This window comes from Mastacembelus armatus, chromosome 24, assembly GCF_900324485.2.
Source record: "Mastacembelus armatus chromosome 24, fMasArm1.2, whole genome shotgun sequence".
NCBI lineage: Eukaryota > Metazoa > Chordata > Actinopteri > Synbranchiformes > Mastacembelidae > Mastacembelus > Mastacembelus armatus.
The window spans coordinates 8427282-8443974 of record NC_046656.1 but is presented as its reverse complement, the minus strand read 5'-3'; the positions used below and the strand labels follow the sequence as shown (position 1 = coordinate 8443974).

General features: G+C 40.4%; 1 protein-coding gene across 3 annotated transcripts; it reads right to left on the bottom strand.

The window, feature by feature from the left end:
- Positions 1-384: 384 nt before the first annotated feature.
- On the bottom strand, positions 385-15999 carry sptlc2b (serine palmitoyltransferase, long chain base subunit 2b). 3 transcript variants are annotated; one of them, XM_026318202.1, is made up of 13 exons: positions 15750-15886; positions 14423-14481; positions 12537-12731; positions 11916-12070; positions 11268-11416; positions 10655-10779; positions 9347-9440; positions 8604-8709; positions 7725-7944; positions 6933-7059; positions 3953-4088; positions 3517-3646; positions 385-2065 (listed from the first exon to the last, which is right to left on the bottom strand). In XM_026318202.1, the coding sequence occupies exons 3-13, from the start codon at positions 12636-12638 to the stop codon at positions 1949-1951; spliced, it is 1461 nt and encodes a 486-aa protein (XP_026173987.1). In that variant the 5' UTR covers positions 12639-12731; positions 14423-14481; positions 15750-15886; the 3' UTR covers positions 385-1948. The 3 variants fall into 3 exon arrangements, with proteins under 3 accessions (XP_026173987.1, XP_026173989.1, XP_026173986.1); XM_026318204.1 differs by lacking the exon at positions 15750-15886 and adding an exon at positions 14726-15398; XM_026318201.1 differs by lacking the exon at positions 14423-14481 and having other exon boundaries at positions 15750-15999.
- Positions 16000-16693: the final 694 nt, after the last annotated feature.

The window sequence follows — 16693 nt, the reverse complement described above, 5'->3', positions numbered from 1 at the left end:
CATTTGAATAAACTCTCTGGACTTCAACTCTTCAGTGTGGAGAACCTGGCTGAGAGAAACAGTCACGTTGCTGTTCGCAATTACATTTTTGCCTCCATAGGCAAAAGCGCAGAGAGGTAACATACTGCACGGTGCTGCAGACAGCTCTTTATATCAGAGCACATTTCTGAGGACTGCAAATCCAGATTATAATCCACCATTATATATTAGATTTATTGAAAGCAACTTCATCTGAGTTGTTATTCAAGTCATTTTCTGTTATTGAAAAAACAATATTGGAATGACTCACAAAAAGAAACTGATGTCTAAAAGATGTCAGTTAAAAGAGTAAGTGAGAGAGTAAAGACTGTCATGTGGTGCTAAAATGCCAAAAAGCAATAGAACCATCTTTGAATTTGTATTAAATTTAATTGCTTTGATCAACATTTAGAGGAATGGTCAAACTGACAGATAATGGCCTGTTTTCTGACTGGCTACAATGACAAGTCTCCAATTCACATGAATAAAGTGACTGAAAAATGACCACACAGACATTACGTTTGACAGTGGCATGTTTGGGGTGCACAGACAAAAAAAAAAAAAAAAAAAAAAAAAAAAAAACAGGAAAACAAACCAAACATTTCAGACAATGATCACAAACTATAAATTATGAGGAAAAGACAGCTAAATTCAGTGACTACGTCATCTGTGCATTTACAATGCCTGTCAGTAGTGCTGCACTGAAGTTAAGACAAGTAAGTAGTCAGTTAAAACACCCACCTTCCACGAGGACACATTTGAAGCTGCCTTTCAGATAACAGTTAAATCTCACGAAACAAACAGTTGGAAAACAATACAGATATTTAAATTAAAAAAGCCTTCTGTATATCTGATAAGCATGGGCGCAACATCGTCATACATACAGATCTAAATTACAGCGTGTCATCGTGCTGAGTGACGGGTATCAACACTGATTCACATGAAAGCACTTGAGTGAGAACGACCAAACAGAAATAAAACAATCACACATAGAGCTCATTCGCTTACAGAAATGTTAAAGACACCAGGCTCAAATCCTTGAGTGTAGGTGTAAACAGTAAATAAGGCTGAAAAATATTTCTAGAAAATAAGCAGTAAAAAATATTCCTTAATCTTGCTCCCTGGGATTCTTTCCCTGTGAAATGTTTTCTTTTGGAACATGCTTCGCATTTTAAAAGAAAAGGTTGAAAATATATTTATACATATATATCCTTTGGTTAGAGAAAGAACCCAATATTCTATACTCTGTTCAAGTAAAAGTAACTAGAAAATAAGCAATCAGATAAATACACATGCTTATGTTACTCCTGTGAAATAAAGTATCTCTTTTTGAGGTTTGGGGTGCTACCCTAAGGCAGTATTACCAACTTCAGGATAAATATTATTTACATGTATTTTCATATTGTGTGCATCATAGTCACACCTATGAATAGATTTGTGAAGTAGAACCTAAAAATCAGTCTGATTTGCTCTTGGTAGTTGGAATTAAAAAGGAATTCCATGTTGTTGTCATTATTGCACAAATATGATAGACATTCAATGTGCACAACGGAATGACTGATGCAGTCACAATAAGTTAGGACAGACAGAAAGGCTCTGAACACACTTTGTAAAAACAGACACAAATGATGTGGGTGACTTTGGTCCTCACTAGCTATGGGTGAAGGAGCCGGACAGATCACAGAGTGCACATATGCTAGTGAGCGTTGCTTGTGTGCAGATATTAAAAAAAATGGGTGGACTGGGATAAAGACCAGATTCTGGTGAGCCCACAGGACTGTGTGTGTGTGTGTGTGTGTGTGAAGAGGAGAGGTGGAGAGACTGGCTCAGAGGGAAGAGAGGGATATTGGATGAGAAGAGGTAAAGTAAGGATAGGGCAGTGAGGTGAGTTATGATATGACTTGATATGACAGGGAAGGGATGATGTGGCTCAGTCCTGAAGCAGGCTCTCCTCCCCAGACATCCACCCCAGCGAGGGAAGAGGCTTTTCACGTCTTGAGTACTTCAGCTGCAGCAGGTCACCCACTTCACTGATTGCCTGCAACGCCTGGCAAAGAAACAGCAAGAATGCTATTAACTGGAATCCAAAGAGCCATTATTTACATCCATCCAAATGAAGTGAAGATACCCAAACAGACAAGCAAGACTACAATGAAGACAAAGGGCAACAGTACTGCTTGTGTAGGTGATAAAGTGACAAGCCATAATCACACTTTTTAACCATTCATAGCAGCTGAAGTAAAGTAGTGGAGGCTCTGAAAGCAAAAGGTGAACAGAAGGCCCCTTGCATAAACCACATCTGAACAGAAACTCCTCCACTTCTTTCCACAAGAGACTGTATCAGCATTGCAACACTGCAGGGCACCTGGAAACAATTTACCTTCCTCCTGACCTTTTTTCTGATTCCATGGTTTGAGAAATAGCGAGAGCTGGCTTTTCCAAAGACGGAAAAAGCGGCTCCTCGAAGCACTCTACAAAGGCAGGCTGATGCCCTTTAAATGGACTATTACAAACGGTGTTGACATGCTCCTCTACAAGATGAATGAAGTGTCTCTGGAGAGACAGAGCAGCTCAAATAAAATTCTCTGCCTAAGCCACGCGGTAATACTTAAGAGACAGCTTGGCCTTCCAAGTTCGTTCATAACAAAGGACATACTGGGAGGCTTTCTTATTCAAAAGGCGCATTTACACATACGTGGACTAACAGACACACAGACACACACACACACACACACAAAGCTGTCAGTCAGCAGTCAGGCAGACAGGCAGTCCCGGTTGATTAAGAGCTAAGAAAAGACCACAGAGTGCTCAGACCTAAGATCACCCATGGGTGCAAACAAACTCTTCAATCATGTTCAGGATAAAATTAAAATCAACATCTGCTCTATAGCAACATCCCTTGACCTGGAGAAGCACTGAAGACAAACTGAGCAGAGATCAGATGTGTCCCTCTTTACATCTTGGATAAGAAATAAAAGTGGCTGCAGAGCTTGAGTGGCACCATTCAATAAAACAGCCCTGAATGTCTAAGCAACCACTTTAAGGCAGCTCTCCCACCACAAAAGAGGGAATTTTGTAACTGGATGATGCACATTTTAAACTTTTGTTCCAGTTTGAGTTTGTTTTTAATAAAAAAAGGAAAGGAACATGTTAAAATAAGATTTTAAACTCATCGTGTTTCCACCCTTATAAGAGCTGTTCTTTTTCTTTTGCATGTAAAAGCTATTTACACCAGTCTAGAGTAAAGTGAGTCCTTATGCCAGGACATCTGAGAAAGGCTTCAACTGAGAGTGAGGAGAAAAATGGAGAGAAAACCCTGGTTATGCCAGCTGTCATTAGCCCCGTATAGTAAAACAAACAAACAAACAAAAAGAAACTTTTGTAAATTTGATATTCACGAGTCAATTGTAACCTGGATTTTTGATTCATTAACTTTTTTAAAGAAATATGGATGAAGTCATGGATTTTGTTTTTGGGGCAGCTGCATGCATGACCTACCGTGTCAAGCATCTCACTGGTATGAGCAGCTGAAATGCAGAAACGTGCCCTGGACTCAATAATGGGTGTCGCCGGGAAGCCGACGACCACTGTGCCGATGTTTCTCTTCATCATCTCCCGACCAAAGGCCCTGCACAGGAAACGGCAACTTCAGACACAGGGCGACACATGGCATGTCTAACTTATAGCCTCTACATTACCATGACCACATCTTAGATGCTGCTCTCTTTAATGTGTGAAAACTGAAATTATAAACAGCTTTCCACTTATTAAGCTTCTATTTCAAAAAGTGAAAAAAAAAAAAAAAGATTAAAATTAGAGCTCTTCCAAATATGTAATCATTTTGAGACTCTTCCAATTATCCATCATAATTATCCCTGATGTTTGAAGCTCTGAGCACATAGCAAACAACGTACAATGGAGGTTCATCGCATACCCAATTTTGGCAGGCATGTAAAGCATCATCGGCACAACAGGTGAGTCGTCATTGCCGTAAATGATGAAGCCCATGTCGTGGAGTTTCCTGCGGAAGTAAGTGGTGTTCTCTGATAGCTGTCTGAGGCGATCAGCACCTGCAAAAGGCAGAGAAATAGTATACTCAGAGTGATACTTCAGAGCTGTACTTCACAACCTGGGCCTATGCTTTTTGCTAACCCTGCTGTGACTGTCACTGAAAACCAGTTTGTAAGGACAACAGCTATAACTATGGTGGTTTATAATTAAACCAAACTTACTGAGGGGGGCTAAGTCTGCCTAACTTTGTCAGAAGCTAAACATCATGAATTAACACTCTTACACTGCTGAATGATGAGGAAAAAAATGTTAACTGATTAAATCATAATGCTAATGGATTTATTTAAACTCATTTTCACCCTTTTCTTTTGTCTTGAAACTGTCCACCTCTTGGCTTTCACTGAAGCCCTTGCTTACCCATAATGCACCCACACAGCTGTTTTCACTTTATTTGTCTGCCTGATTAGACCTCTCCACATTAGCTCACTGTGTGCATCACTGACCGTTTTTGATTGACACTTTCCTCACTATTAGCTTTGCTACACTTGTTAGGACAGGATAACTTACACTTTCATGATTACTGTTAGTGCATGAAGTTTACTGACCTCATGCTCGTTCGGGCAACCTGTGCAGAGGCCTAATCAGCTGGAGTGAAAACACGTGTGTGCTAGCCTTTTAAACTCCAGCACTAGTCTTGGTAAGTCTCATAAAATGTCATTATCAGCTCTTGTTCTGAGGATAAGGGAAGGACAAGCTTTTGCTAAGTCTTTTGCTAAGCTTTCTGCCATTGATGATTTCTGCATTCCTTCTTCTTTGTCTGCTTTTAAATTGCAGAACATGAATATCATCTGACAGGACAAGCCCAAGTTATTGTCCTGAAGCTGATCCAAGGTGGAGTAAAATGTCACAGTTAATGACAGTGAAGTCCTGCTCCAGTAACAAAAGCATGTCAGCCAAAAAAAAATTCCATAGGATTAGTGTGAAACTCCAGCACATGCCCGTTTTCCATCATGTCCTACACGTATTTGGAGACAGCTCTACACGACGTGCCTTTGAAGACAGAAGTGATTCTTTAAGTTGGAGGTCAAGAGGACGAAACTAAACAGGCATCAATCCTCCCATGTCAGTCTGATGCACACTGAGCCGCCACAGATAGAATCTTAACCAAACAACTAACCATATGGCACAAAGTGCAAACACCAACACACATCTGCCTGGCTGTGCTGCAAAACAGAGCAGCAACACTCCATCCTCAAAGGACCCTGAGACACAACAGAGCCTGACATTATATTTATGCCCCCCCCCCCCCCCCAAACAACAAGGAATCCAAAGCCTTCTCAACACTAAAAAAAAAAAATAGTATATCAGACATTTTGCTTTTCAAATGTTTTAGCAATCCTTCCATATTGAAGAAAACTTTGTATCTGACATCTAATCCACATGTTTGATTGATGCAAGTTTCAAACCATTTTGATGCAGGCAGGTGCCAGGAACCATGAGCAGCTGCCCTCAGAAAGATGAATGCAGCAACAAACAGTTAGCATGCAGCTCAACTGCCACTTCAAATTCATGTCAGTGTCTGAATCTTCAAAGGCTTGAATTTCAAACGCGACTGGGCTGCAACCAATCAGACTGTCATTATTAGTCTTCCACAAGGAAAACTTGTCAAGCTGGGATATGTTGTAAGGTCAAGTCAGTCTGGCATCCTCTCAGAAATGGTTCGGGGAAAGAGCTGATGACATTGTAGAAAGGCCAAACTTAAAAGGTTTGCTCAAGGTGTTTATTCTTGTACCTAATGATTGAATGAGGTCATTGAGGTAATCTGATCATATATCAGCATTATAGGGGAGACTGCATCAATCAAGCACAATAAAGAGTAAAAGGCTGCTGCACTCCAAGAAAAATAAGACTTTGTAATCAGTTGGTGTTTTTAAGAGATGAGTCCAACAGAGTGTGATCTGCACAGATCTCTGGCTCTGAGCACCATGCTGCTTTGTACTCAGCGTGAAGATAAAGAAGCAAACATGCACAATGAAAACACATCTGAAAGTCATAAAGGGAGAGTGTAGAAGAGTCTGCACACCACCACTTCAAGACCTTCCATCTGCCTGAATCAGAGAAGAAAGGAACTGTCTACCTATCAGTTCTTAAAATGAACATCCAAACAGATAAGGACAGGCAGAGACTGTTGTGGAGGACTACAGAGGCCATCAAATACACAAGGTCATGCTCAGGACACTAAACCATGCTTTAGGTTTCTTCTCACCATCTCACCACCTTTAGAGAAAAGCAGTGCACAAAAACAGCTGTGATGTTCCCCTTTGCCAATTTTAAAAATGCAATGATGTTTCTCATAACACCATTTAACTGGGACTGCACACCAGATAAATTGACATCTAAATGTCACTAGAGTTATTAGGAAAAACAAGAACTCTTTAGTACAGACAATAATTTAAAGTGTGAATGTCACAGTCCAATAGGCCTTTACATATTTTAAATTGGGATTACACATGTCATACTGTTTGATAAGAATGTCTACTACATGTTTGTTTACAGGCCAACAACTGCCAGCTAGCCACTGATACAGGACTGGAAATCAAACATTTCCAAGGCAAACAGGTACACTCAGTACAAAGAAGTCAAAGTACAAAAGTGGGCAAAGGTATTGTGAGCTGAAAGAACAAGGGTGCCATAATTATCAAGGTCTGTCAGCCAGTCATCTGCTACAGTTCTCAGCTGGAGAGCTCAGGTTTGCAGCAGATGACTTAAACCTAAGTAACAGGTCTATACCACCACCATGTGGTCACATCAGGTACCACTAGCTAAAAAAAAAATTATATCTCATGTCCGACTGTTGGACATTTCAGCGTTATGTCAACTAATTAGAGTTTTCTGGCAGTTACCCAGTGTGGCCCCATCCTCTCCCATGATGATCTTCATAGAGGTGATTATCTGCTGGGCCACAGGAGGGGACATTGAGGTGGCGTACAGGGCACTATGAGAGTGGCGCCGCAGATAGTCAATAAGTTCCTGAAAGAGAAATAACAATCAAATTGCTTTTCATTTACCAAGAACAATAAGAGCATAATACTTTTTTACTTGGTAGGTGTGCCAGCATAAAAGACAGTTGTGTGACAAAGGACACAAAATTGTTCTACTGTATCAGCACATAAAATCACTGGGTGTTGATACAATTTCGACTGACAGCTACATTAACTTGATTTTAAAAACTTGAAATATGGTAAGTTCACTGTGAAGTAAGTAAATGCTGTGTTACAAGTCCACACAGTGTTTGAAATTAAAAGTCAACATAGAAGTTTTATTAGCCTTACAGAATGTGTTATTAGCATACATACTGAAGCAGCTGACTAATTTTTCTTTAATTAAAAACAATCTTCCATCCTCTAAGTGACAATCAAGTCCAAATAATGCCAAGGTAGCATAACACTACAGACTTAAACACAGTTCTACTTTCACAGAAAATGAATCAAATCCTTACAAAAAACAGGAAGTTAAATTTCCCATTGCCAGTAAGCAGAGTTGATAATCACCAAAACTGAATGACACCCCACGTGCTGGGTTTCAGCACTGAGGAAATTGCTCAAGTCTCCAACAGGGATGACTATGATTTCCCTTACAAAAGAGAAGGTTTCAGATTACACTGTCTCACCTTACAGTCTTAAGACTTCACCAACCTTTCTGCCTCCAATGTATCCTCCAGCAGCACCAAAGCTCTTAGTGAATGTTCCCATCATGATGTCGACATCTTTGGGATCCAAGCCAAAGTAGTCCACCACTCCTCTGCCATTAGGCCCCAGGGCCCCGATACTGTGGGCCTCATCGAGGTACAGGTAGGCCTTGTATCGCTTCTTCAGAGCAATGATCTCTGGCAGACGCACAATCGACCCCTCCATACTTAAATTGAAAAAGAATAATAATTAATAGAATAAAAAAAAAAAAAAAAAAAAAAAAAAAAAAAAAAAAAAAACTCACCTGCAGTAAAGACATGTTTAAACACTCCATCCCCCAAATCACAATTCTGCTGTAGTTTAAGGAAATACGTGAGCAGCTGACCCTATTGACAAGTGCCTAACCTTTGCTCTTTGTTCAGTGAATACGTGTGTGTATTCATTTACCTTTTCAGCAATTGACCTGTTTGACTTGAAAATCCCAGTGGAAATTAAGCTCCATTAATAGTGTATTAGTGAACAGCACCGATTAAGTCAGGGGGTTTTTCTGAGAACTGTATTGATCAACATGATTGATTTCATTTATACTAAGTACACTTCAACAGCAAGGAATACTTAAAGGACTATAGGAACATTTCCAAAACAACCATAATGTTGTAGGTTTAAACAACGTGAAATCCGGAGTGTTGCAGTCATGGCAGGGAAATTTGAAAATGTCCTCTACATTATGTTTTCACTCAGCAGGTGAGTGTAGCATCAAGTCAAATTACTGCACAGATTTATTCTGGTCAAATTCATCTTAAAGTACTTTACTGTTGAAATAAAGATATAGTGTTTACATGTGCTGTACCTGTGTAGGAATGACAATGATTGTTTTCATTCTACCTGTATATGCCCTCCACCACAATGAGGATTTTCTTCCAGGGTCGGTGAGTTCTTGGCTGGCCGTGTACAATAGCATCTCTCAGCAGCTTCTCCAGGCTTTGCATATCTACAATACAGAAGGATTTGTGAATAAAACATGCTTAGGCTATACATTACTTATTAAACAACTGATAGAAAGAAAAAGATATTTCTGATCCATAGAGAAAAAGGTTTGTCAGCTCAGGGAAAAAAATGTATTCCTCTAAAGTAACATGAGAGCTTTCTCTAATTAATGGATGAGTGTCGATATTTCATGATTGCAACCCTTTGAGTTTCAGCCTGTCTGGTTCCTGCAGACTGTGAGCTTTGATATAACCTGTGACTGTGCGTGTGTACATGTGTTGGTGTGTTTGTTCTGAACCAAAAAAAGACAACATAATCACACCACACCCATTACTGTGTGAGTCAATACAGCATAACTGTAGTGATGTAAATGTTGAACTGTACAAGTGAGTGAACACTTGTAGTAAAGACAATTTGCACTGGGTGAAGCAAATTGCTGAAACACACACACCCAAACTAAAGGTATTTACTTTCCTGTTGGGTAAAGCTGATTATAATTGCCCTCTTATAGTGTTGGAAGATCTGTTTTAGTCACTTCAATGATATTGTGTTTTGGTTTATTAAAACCTTGGGTGTACTCTTAAGTCACAGTTTTATCTATCTGTTCCCATGAAAGGCACTTATTGTTGGAGGTCACCCACTATTGTGTTTGAAGACCCGAATTGTGGAGCCGGATAGACGGGCACCCAGCACCAGAGATGCATGATTCAACTCGTCACTCAGGATAAGACACCCCTAAATCAAGAAAAGAAAAGACAAAGAAGAAGATGCATTTTGAAATTTTTTAGCTCATAAAAGTTGAAATGTCAATACTCCATCTTCAGAGTTTTGTTTGAAAAGTTCAAATCCTGCAGGATATCCTTTGGTCAGTCTGATTATTAAAGAGTGAAGTCTCTGGAACCTTCCTGCACGAAGGTCAACAGGCCAGGCTTGTTCAGGTTAAGCTGTTCACATGAATCTCTAATACTCTGTAACTAAGTATATCTGCTACCATGAATAACTGTACTAACACAAGTACTCCATGCATGGATGATTTGTCCTCTCTTATTCTTAGCTTGGCAAACTGTACACAGTATTGCACTTATTACATGAAAAATTAATTATCTCAAAATCAATGTGTGTTATATTTCTAATAAAATTGGACCCATAAATGTGTGAAGTTCATACAGACTATGAAGGGAGCCAAGGAAGACTTATAATTAGAAACTATGGTAAACAGCTTTTTATTCGTGTGTAAGCTTCACTTGGAGTCTGACGCATATCCGTGTGCTTTTGCCATAAACTGGCAAACAGCATTCCAGGATGTGATTTTTTTTCATTCTATCATAAATACTGCAGACACATTATCTACCCTTTAAAGTCATCGCTCCCAAACACTGGTCATACTGTTTCCTCTGGTTAATGAATAAAGGAGATTATTACACAACACAATTACTGACACAAAGCAGAAAAAAAGTGACAGACACAGTCAGGAATTTCTGAACCTTTGCTATAAGAACAGTGACTCATATCTTTATTGCATCACTGTTGAGTTTCTTCCCATCTACATTTTTTCACACATGTGGTTGTCAGGAAATGTGCTTCTAACCTTACAGGGTACACACTACTGTGAGGTCAGATTTCTGCTTCCTGTTTAAGCAACTATAGCAGAAAAGAGCAAGTAAGAATCTGTGTCTGTGTGTGTGTGTGAGAGAGAGAGAGAGATTTGTTGTGGTTTCAACAACAAACAGCCTGCACGTGTTTTGAAAGCTTCTGCAGGAAACTAGTGTGTTGTGGAACAGTCTGTGAGCAGTTCTTACTGCTTGGCCTTACATGTGAATATGTAGCTTGTTTTTACATCAGTATGAATATAAGAACAAAAAAAAATATATAATACTAAAATGAAGAAGACAGGATGTTCTTGCGAGAACAAACATAAAAGATAACAAAAAAGAAAGAAACTTCCAGACCTTTCCGGTGAGAGCAGGAATGTTCATGGAGTTGGTTGCAAAGCCCATGCCAAAAGCCATAGAGGACTCGACACCCAGAAACCTGGCAACCAACTGTTCCAGCTCCTCGTGGATGCCCAGGTTCCCTGGAAACAACATTGTGCCCATTTAACAACAAACCTCATAACTGTCAAACCAGTTTAATGGGAGAAATGTTAAAATCCAACTTGTATTCTTGTACATTTTAAACAGCGAACCACTTTCATGAAACTAAGTACATCACTAACCACAGCTTTTTTTTCTTTGCTAAAAATGGAAAGTGACAAACTAATCAGTAGCTCTCCAGGTCAAAAGGAGGCAGAACTGGAAAAGCCTTTAATGGTTTCACAATGTGTCATATTTCAAGCCCTTGAAAACCACTTGAGCCTGTTGTATGCTAAAAGAGCAACAAACAAATGCAGGAGCGGCTACTGAAGTATCAGCTGACGTTTTAATCCATGTGATCATCAGGAACAGAGTTTTCAGAGTATGTAAGGCAAACGTCAATGATGACAGATCATGACAGCTTGTCAGAAATCTTATGCTCACAGTGAAGCACCTATATTCCCCAATAGTAACTTCTTCTGACCCTTACCCATCTCACAACGAGTGCTTCCTACTCCAACTCCATACTGTTGAGTGACCTCAATAGCAGCATCAGCACAAGCACCAGTGTTCTCAGCAAAGCCGAGGTAGTTGTATGAGCCCATGTTGATGACGTCCTTCACCACTTTGCCAGTGTGCCTGAGAGACAGACAGAGTCAGAGAACCGTGACTCTGGGTTAGAAGTAATTACATTCAACTTTGTCAGCCTGTCTGCAGTGGTTGCTTGGCAACAATCAGCTCAGTAGCATCCATTAACTGCCAAAGTTGTCATGGACAAAAAGTTAGCACAAACCCCCCAAAAATGTGCATGTTTTATATACACCAGTGAAATAAAGATGAAATTATGTCAGACTTTGCTGTTATCACAGGAGCTTATCTGCAGAAACATTACTGCATCATCCACATATGTTTCACAAACGTCTGGTTAACAATCACTGACATATATGTTTGTGGTTATTATTCTATGTTTTGTGTGTTAAAACACAGAACCTGAGCAGTTCTTGTATATACTGTGGTAGTTAAGGTGTACTAAACCAATTAAGGAAATGGAACAAAACTAAATCAATGCTATTCATTTAAAATGACTCAGTTGTAATGCTACTAAATACATGCACGCAACCACAATGCAGCCACTTACTCAAAGGTCCAATTGTAGTTGTAGGAAACTCTCTGCACCAAGTCCATCTTGGCACCAGGAACACTACAGATGGGCCGGTTCCAGTTGTCACGAATCCTCATGTATAAGTTCCGCGTGTAAAAGTTTTCAAAGTCCTGATAGAGTGGGACAAAATCCTGCAGAGGAAATGTAAAAGATAGAGAGACTAAGTTAATTAGCTGTAAAATAATGGGCATGTCAGGGAGGAAAAAATGTCTTTCATAAAAAAAAAAAGCACATCCTTGTTTCATCCTTGTTTGTCAGGTTTTGACACATCAGCATATTCAAGTCAAGTCAGTCAAGAACAACAGTCAGTGTTTACTGTTGACAGAACGTGAGAAAAAGTGTCTGAAAGACTTGCAACACTGTCACAGCACTGACCACACATCTGAGGAGGCCTTAAATATACAAAACCCAATATCTGAAATCATTAATGCAGAGCTGTAATAAAATTTAAGCTTCATAGTGCAAATTCTGTTTTAAAAAAAAATTGTTTTAAGGGAACAGATTAAGAAATACAAGCAGTTTTATTCTGACTGAAATGACGGTTCCAACTTTTCTGACAGTGAATTAGCACCAAAGGACTTGGAACACTATGTTTACCTTCTGTTCCTCTCTCTCGCGGGCCACATGGCATTTCTCAATGTTCCACTGGCGAAGGAAGTCTCTGAGGTATCCAAAGATGGTGAGGATGCCATAACCCATGTAGGTGAGCACAGCCACCAGGAGAGGGGTCTCTTCAAACGATTCCACAAAGGGCTTCTTGTACAGGCTGGAGTTGTGTGTGACACTTTGGTTCTGGGGGGCAATAAAATAAAAAAAGATGTTGTAAATGATAAGCCTCTACAACTCTCAAATTCAATTGAAATTGAATATTTTAGCACAACAAAAACTCTTCATACTAACAAAACTAAACCTCAAGAATCACATCTCGGACTATAATTGTTACCAAACTCATACAACTTAAAAAAAAAAAAAAAATTCCATTATGGTTTCCCCCAGAAATTAATGGTTTGTGCTTCAGTTCAGTTTATTTCACAGCAGACAGCCCAGTAAACAGGCAGGATGCAGACCAATCTTGTATAGGCTGGGCACAGACCAGACGACAGACAATTAAAACTGCTTTTCTTAGAAGACGAGTTAGAAACCTAATAAAGGCTCCATGAGCACATTTACACATGGAGCCCTAACAATGCCCAGGCCAGCGAGCAATAAGATGGCCATCAACTCAAGGTTCTAATTCAGCGACTTTAATGAATCGCAATATTGATCTTAGATTATGGGGCAATATAAACTTGGTCACACATCGGAGGAGCTCCATAAAAACTCTAGCATCATTTCAAACTTGACCGTCTACAGAATCAACACAAAACAAACGAGGGCAGTCACTCATTACAGGCTGTACCCTGCAGCTTAGCAACCACACCTCATGTGACCTGTCATGCTTCTCCAAGAAATATCTCTGAGCCAGGGAACAAAAGAGCACTGCAGTGTGTGTATGTGTGTGCGTGTTTGCTTAAAGCCAGCTGAACAGGTCCCTCCCTCTAAAGGTCCAGGAAAGCGTATTCAGAGACCAGCAGTAGCCATGGTTTGTGACCTGTCCCAAACAGACTACAAAAACACATTCACATGCAAGTACACTGGTCAAAGAGACTGATGTATACTGATGCAAACCACAGCAGCTAAATACAGTTTGCCTGATGTCATATTTGCTAAATTTTTTATACCTGTGGACAAACTGAGAAGAGACAGGCCTAGGCTCTTAGTGTAGAGCCGGACAGCACAGAAACTGTCCTGAGAAGAGAATCCCGTAAGCAGACATCATGGAAACCTGCTCTTTCCCCTATCAGTAATTACTCTGTAGCTCAACAGATGATGATCATATTACATTGTGTACATAAGAGTTCCTGCACAGTGTTATGTTTCACATTTAGCCTAAAACGGTAAACCAGTAAATAATTTCCCTGTTAATTCAACAAACAGCCTTTTAGTGTCATTTTATTGACACAATCATCTCAGCTGAAAGCTGCTAGCAGGATCATTTAATCCTGCTTTTAGCCATTTCCCCATATATTCCCCAATAGGGATTATGGCTATCTTGATGAGGGGAAAATAGTTTTTCAGGACTAATGGCCCAAGACTCAGGAGGAAATTTATTATTGGTCTGTGACTATCATCCAGGCTCACTGTTAAATGGTCTAAATATCACACTTGTAATGTGTGAGTTACCAGACACAGTCCAAAATCCTGGTTATGCCTAGTATCATACGCCTGTGTGTGTGTCACGCCAGTTTCAGTTGCCTTATCAAGAAGCAGCAGAGCAAATAACAAACAGATGACATGACAGAGTATTACTAAGTTTTAAGAACTGGTAAATATTATGTATAGTTTCATTTGGATACTACAATTCGACATTGGATGAAAAACTATTGACATATCGGCCTAGTTCACTGGACAGATCTAAATATTATATATGAAAATGTAAATACCTGCAATCTGTTAGTCTCGTTGCTTCAAATATGTTTTTGATGTCGATTCAGACCAATATCTGATGGGGAGAATATGTGCATAACTGACATAAAAGCAATTGCATCAGGACCTAAAAGTGTAAATTCTATATGTTGAAATCAACAGACCTGCAGCTAAATGTTATCATGGGTCTAGACTAGTCGTTCTTGTATATGACAGAGCCAGGACATTATTGACAGCAAACACAGTATTTATGATTTTACAATTTCTCTTCTGCATTGAACCTAATCAGCCAAAGGAAACCAAAGACACGTGATCCCCACCTCCACGACTACACACACAAACCAAACTTCTGTTTGCTGAGCTTTTCATTCTGGTATGGGGAGGACCACACCCTCACAGACTGGAGACATTCCTGTCCCACTGAAGGTGTCATGTGGAAGAAGGGCCTGTCCCCTTTTCTTCCAGGAGGCAGAAATCTTCTCTGGTAATAACACAACAGGTCCCTGGTTTTCTTCACACTGATGTCAATGTAAACAGATGCCTGTGCTGTACCAAAGTCTATCCCCCACTTCACGTAGTGTTTCTTGCAGTAATGCCCTTCATAACTGGAGCTAGGGCTGAACTTTAGGGTTTGATTAGGCGTAGCAGAGATAGGCTCAGGGGTAGGGTACGGTCAGGGTCAAGCTAAGCATCAGAAGATGTTCATGAAGTAGGTGGGTTCAGGAATATGGTTAGATTCATCTTAAAGTAAGAGAGGAAAACAGACAACAACACAACACTGGTGTTACTTCGTCAGACACATACTGGAGCACATAAACAGCAGGATGTAAGGTTACAAAATAACACACCACCACAATCCTCCCTGATCAGGTGGCACCAAAAATGTATAAACAGCAAAACATAGGTGTAGCTTTCACAGCACACAGACCCCTGGGGAGAGGCTTTCTCTTTATACCCACAGATAAATGATGCTAATTATTTCTACAGCCACGTGATCACAAATGGATTATGAGAAGCAACTAGGCTAAAAAATGTCGCATTAAGACAATCGCTATATGTGATCGCCTATATGTGGTTATATAAGGTCAAGATAAAGAAGCCAAACTAATTTACTACGTTAACGCTGCTCAGAGATGACGCTGGTTTTCCGTCATCTGGCCGCAGCTCACACGTCTTCCCGCTAATAAACCCACTCAAAGACCAGGATTCATGGCCCCGAAAATAAATCGCTACTACGTGGAGCTAACGTTTCGTATTAACAACTAGTTTGGTAGACAAGGTGCAGAACACAGCTGTGTTTGTTTATGTCAATCGCCCGCCGAGCAGCGGACGGTTGGGCCTCACCTTCTCCATGGGGCGGCGATACTTGTGTGACTGCTGCTGGAAAAGGCAGTGGTTCTTCACGGGGTCATTTCTGCTCGATTTTAAACCGTTTGACGTCCGGTGACAGGCGTCTTCGTTTAGCAGCTTGTTCGCTGAGCTTTCCGTCATGTTCGTCTGCCGACTGCAACTGGAAAATTCACAGTTTGAAGTGTCCAAAGTTGCGTGATGCGGGCCGAGCAGTCATGTATGAGCGATGGAAGAAGAAGCTCGACGCCCACTCTGCGCTCAGACCTCACGAGCCAGCCGGAAATCCCCGCCCCTGAGCAGTTTCATTGGCCAATGAGGTTACTCCGGTAACAAAGATCGTCTATAAACAACACTGCACAGCTCCGCCCTGGGTTGTGGTTAACACCGAGAACAACAGAGTCACGTTTTCGGTTGCATGTCAAAATTTTGTAAGGTGACTAAAGGTGCATTTAAGGAACTTTTATCAATGATCTCCGTACTTATAGTCTTGGCCGTGGCCCTAACTCTACATCATACCCCCTTGCATGTGCTAATAAATATCACTATTTTCAAAGACACTGTCACCTTTGGGTGTACCTGTTTTTCCCCGACTATCTTTTTTATTTATCAAGGTATCGAGTATCTGATACGGACATTATTGGCGTTTCCCATCTATTTTCAATAAAATCTGATCATGGCCCGTGTTAAGATGAAACAATGGCGTTTTTTGTAGGATCAGCATGCTTGTGACCTGTTAATGTTAGAGCAGTGTGGGAACTCTTACTTGGATTCTCACTCTTTGTGCAGCGTCGCCCTCTCCTCGGTGTGGGACGTCCTAAAGCCCAGCCCATGGAAATAACCCGTAGTAACCTTAGCTCCCTCGTCACCTGAATACCTGTTTCCAGTGACGCTATCTCTCACCTGTGATGGTGGGAAGATGCAAACCAAAGGTTAAGGCT

What these genes read in the sequence shown, in the direction of transcription:
- sptlc2b (XM_026318201.1), bottom strand. Translation starts at nt 15,896, where the DNA reads ATGACGGAAAGCTCAGCGAACAAGCTGCTAAACGAAGACGCCTGTCAC. An exon ending in TCGGGTCTTCAAACACAATA is followed by an intron (nt 8,710 to 9,346) that starts GTGGGTGACCTC and finishes TCTGTATTGTAG; the next exon opens with ATATGCAAAGCCTGGAGAAG. An exon ending in GATACATTGGAGGCAGAAAG is followed by an intron (nt 7,060 to 7,724) that starts GTTGGTGAAGTC and finishes TTTCTCTTTCAG; the next exon opens with GAACTTATTGACTATCTGCG.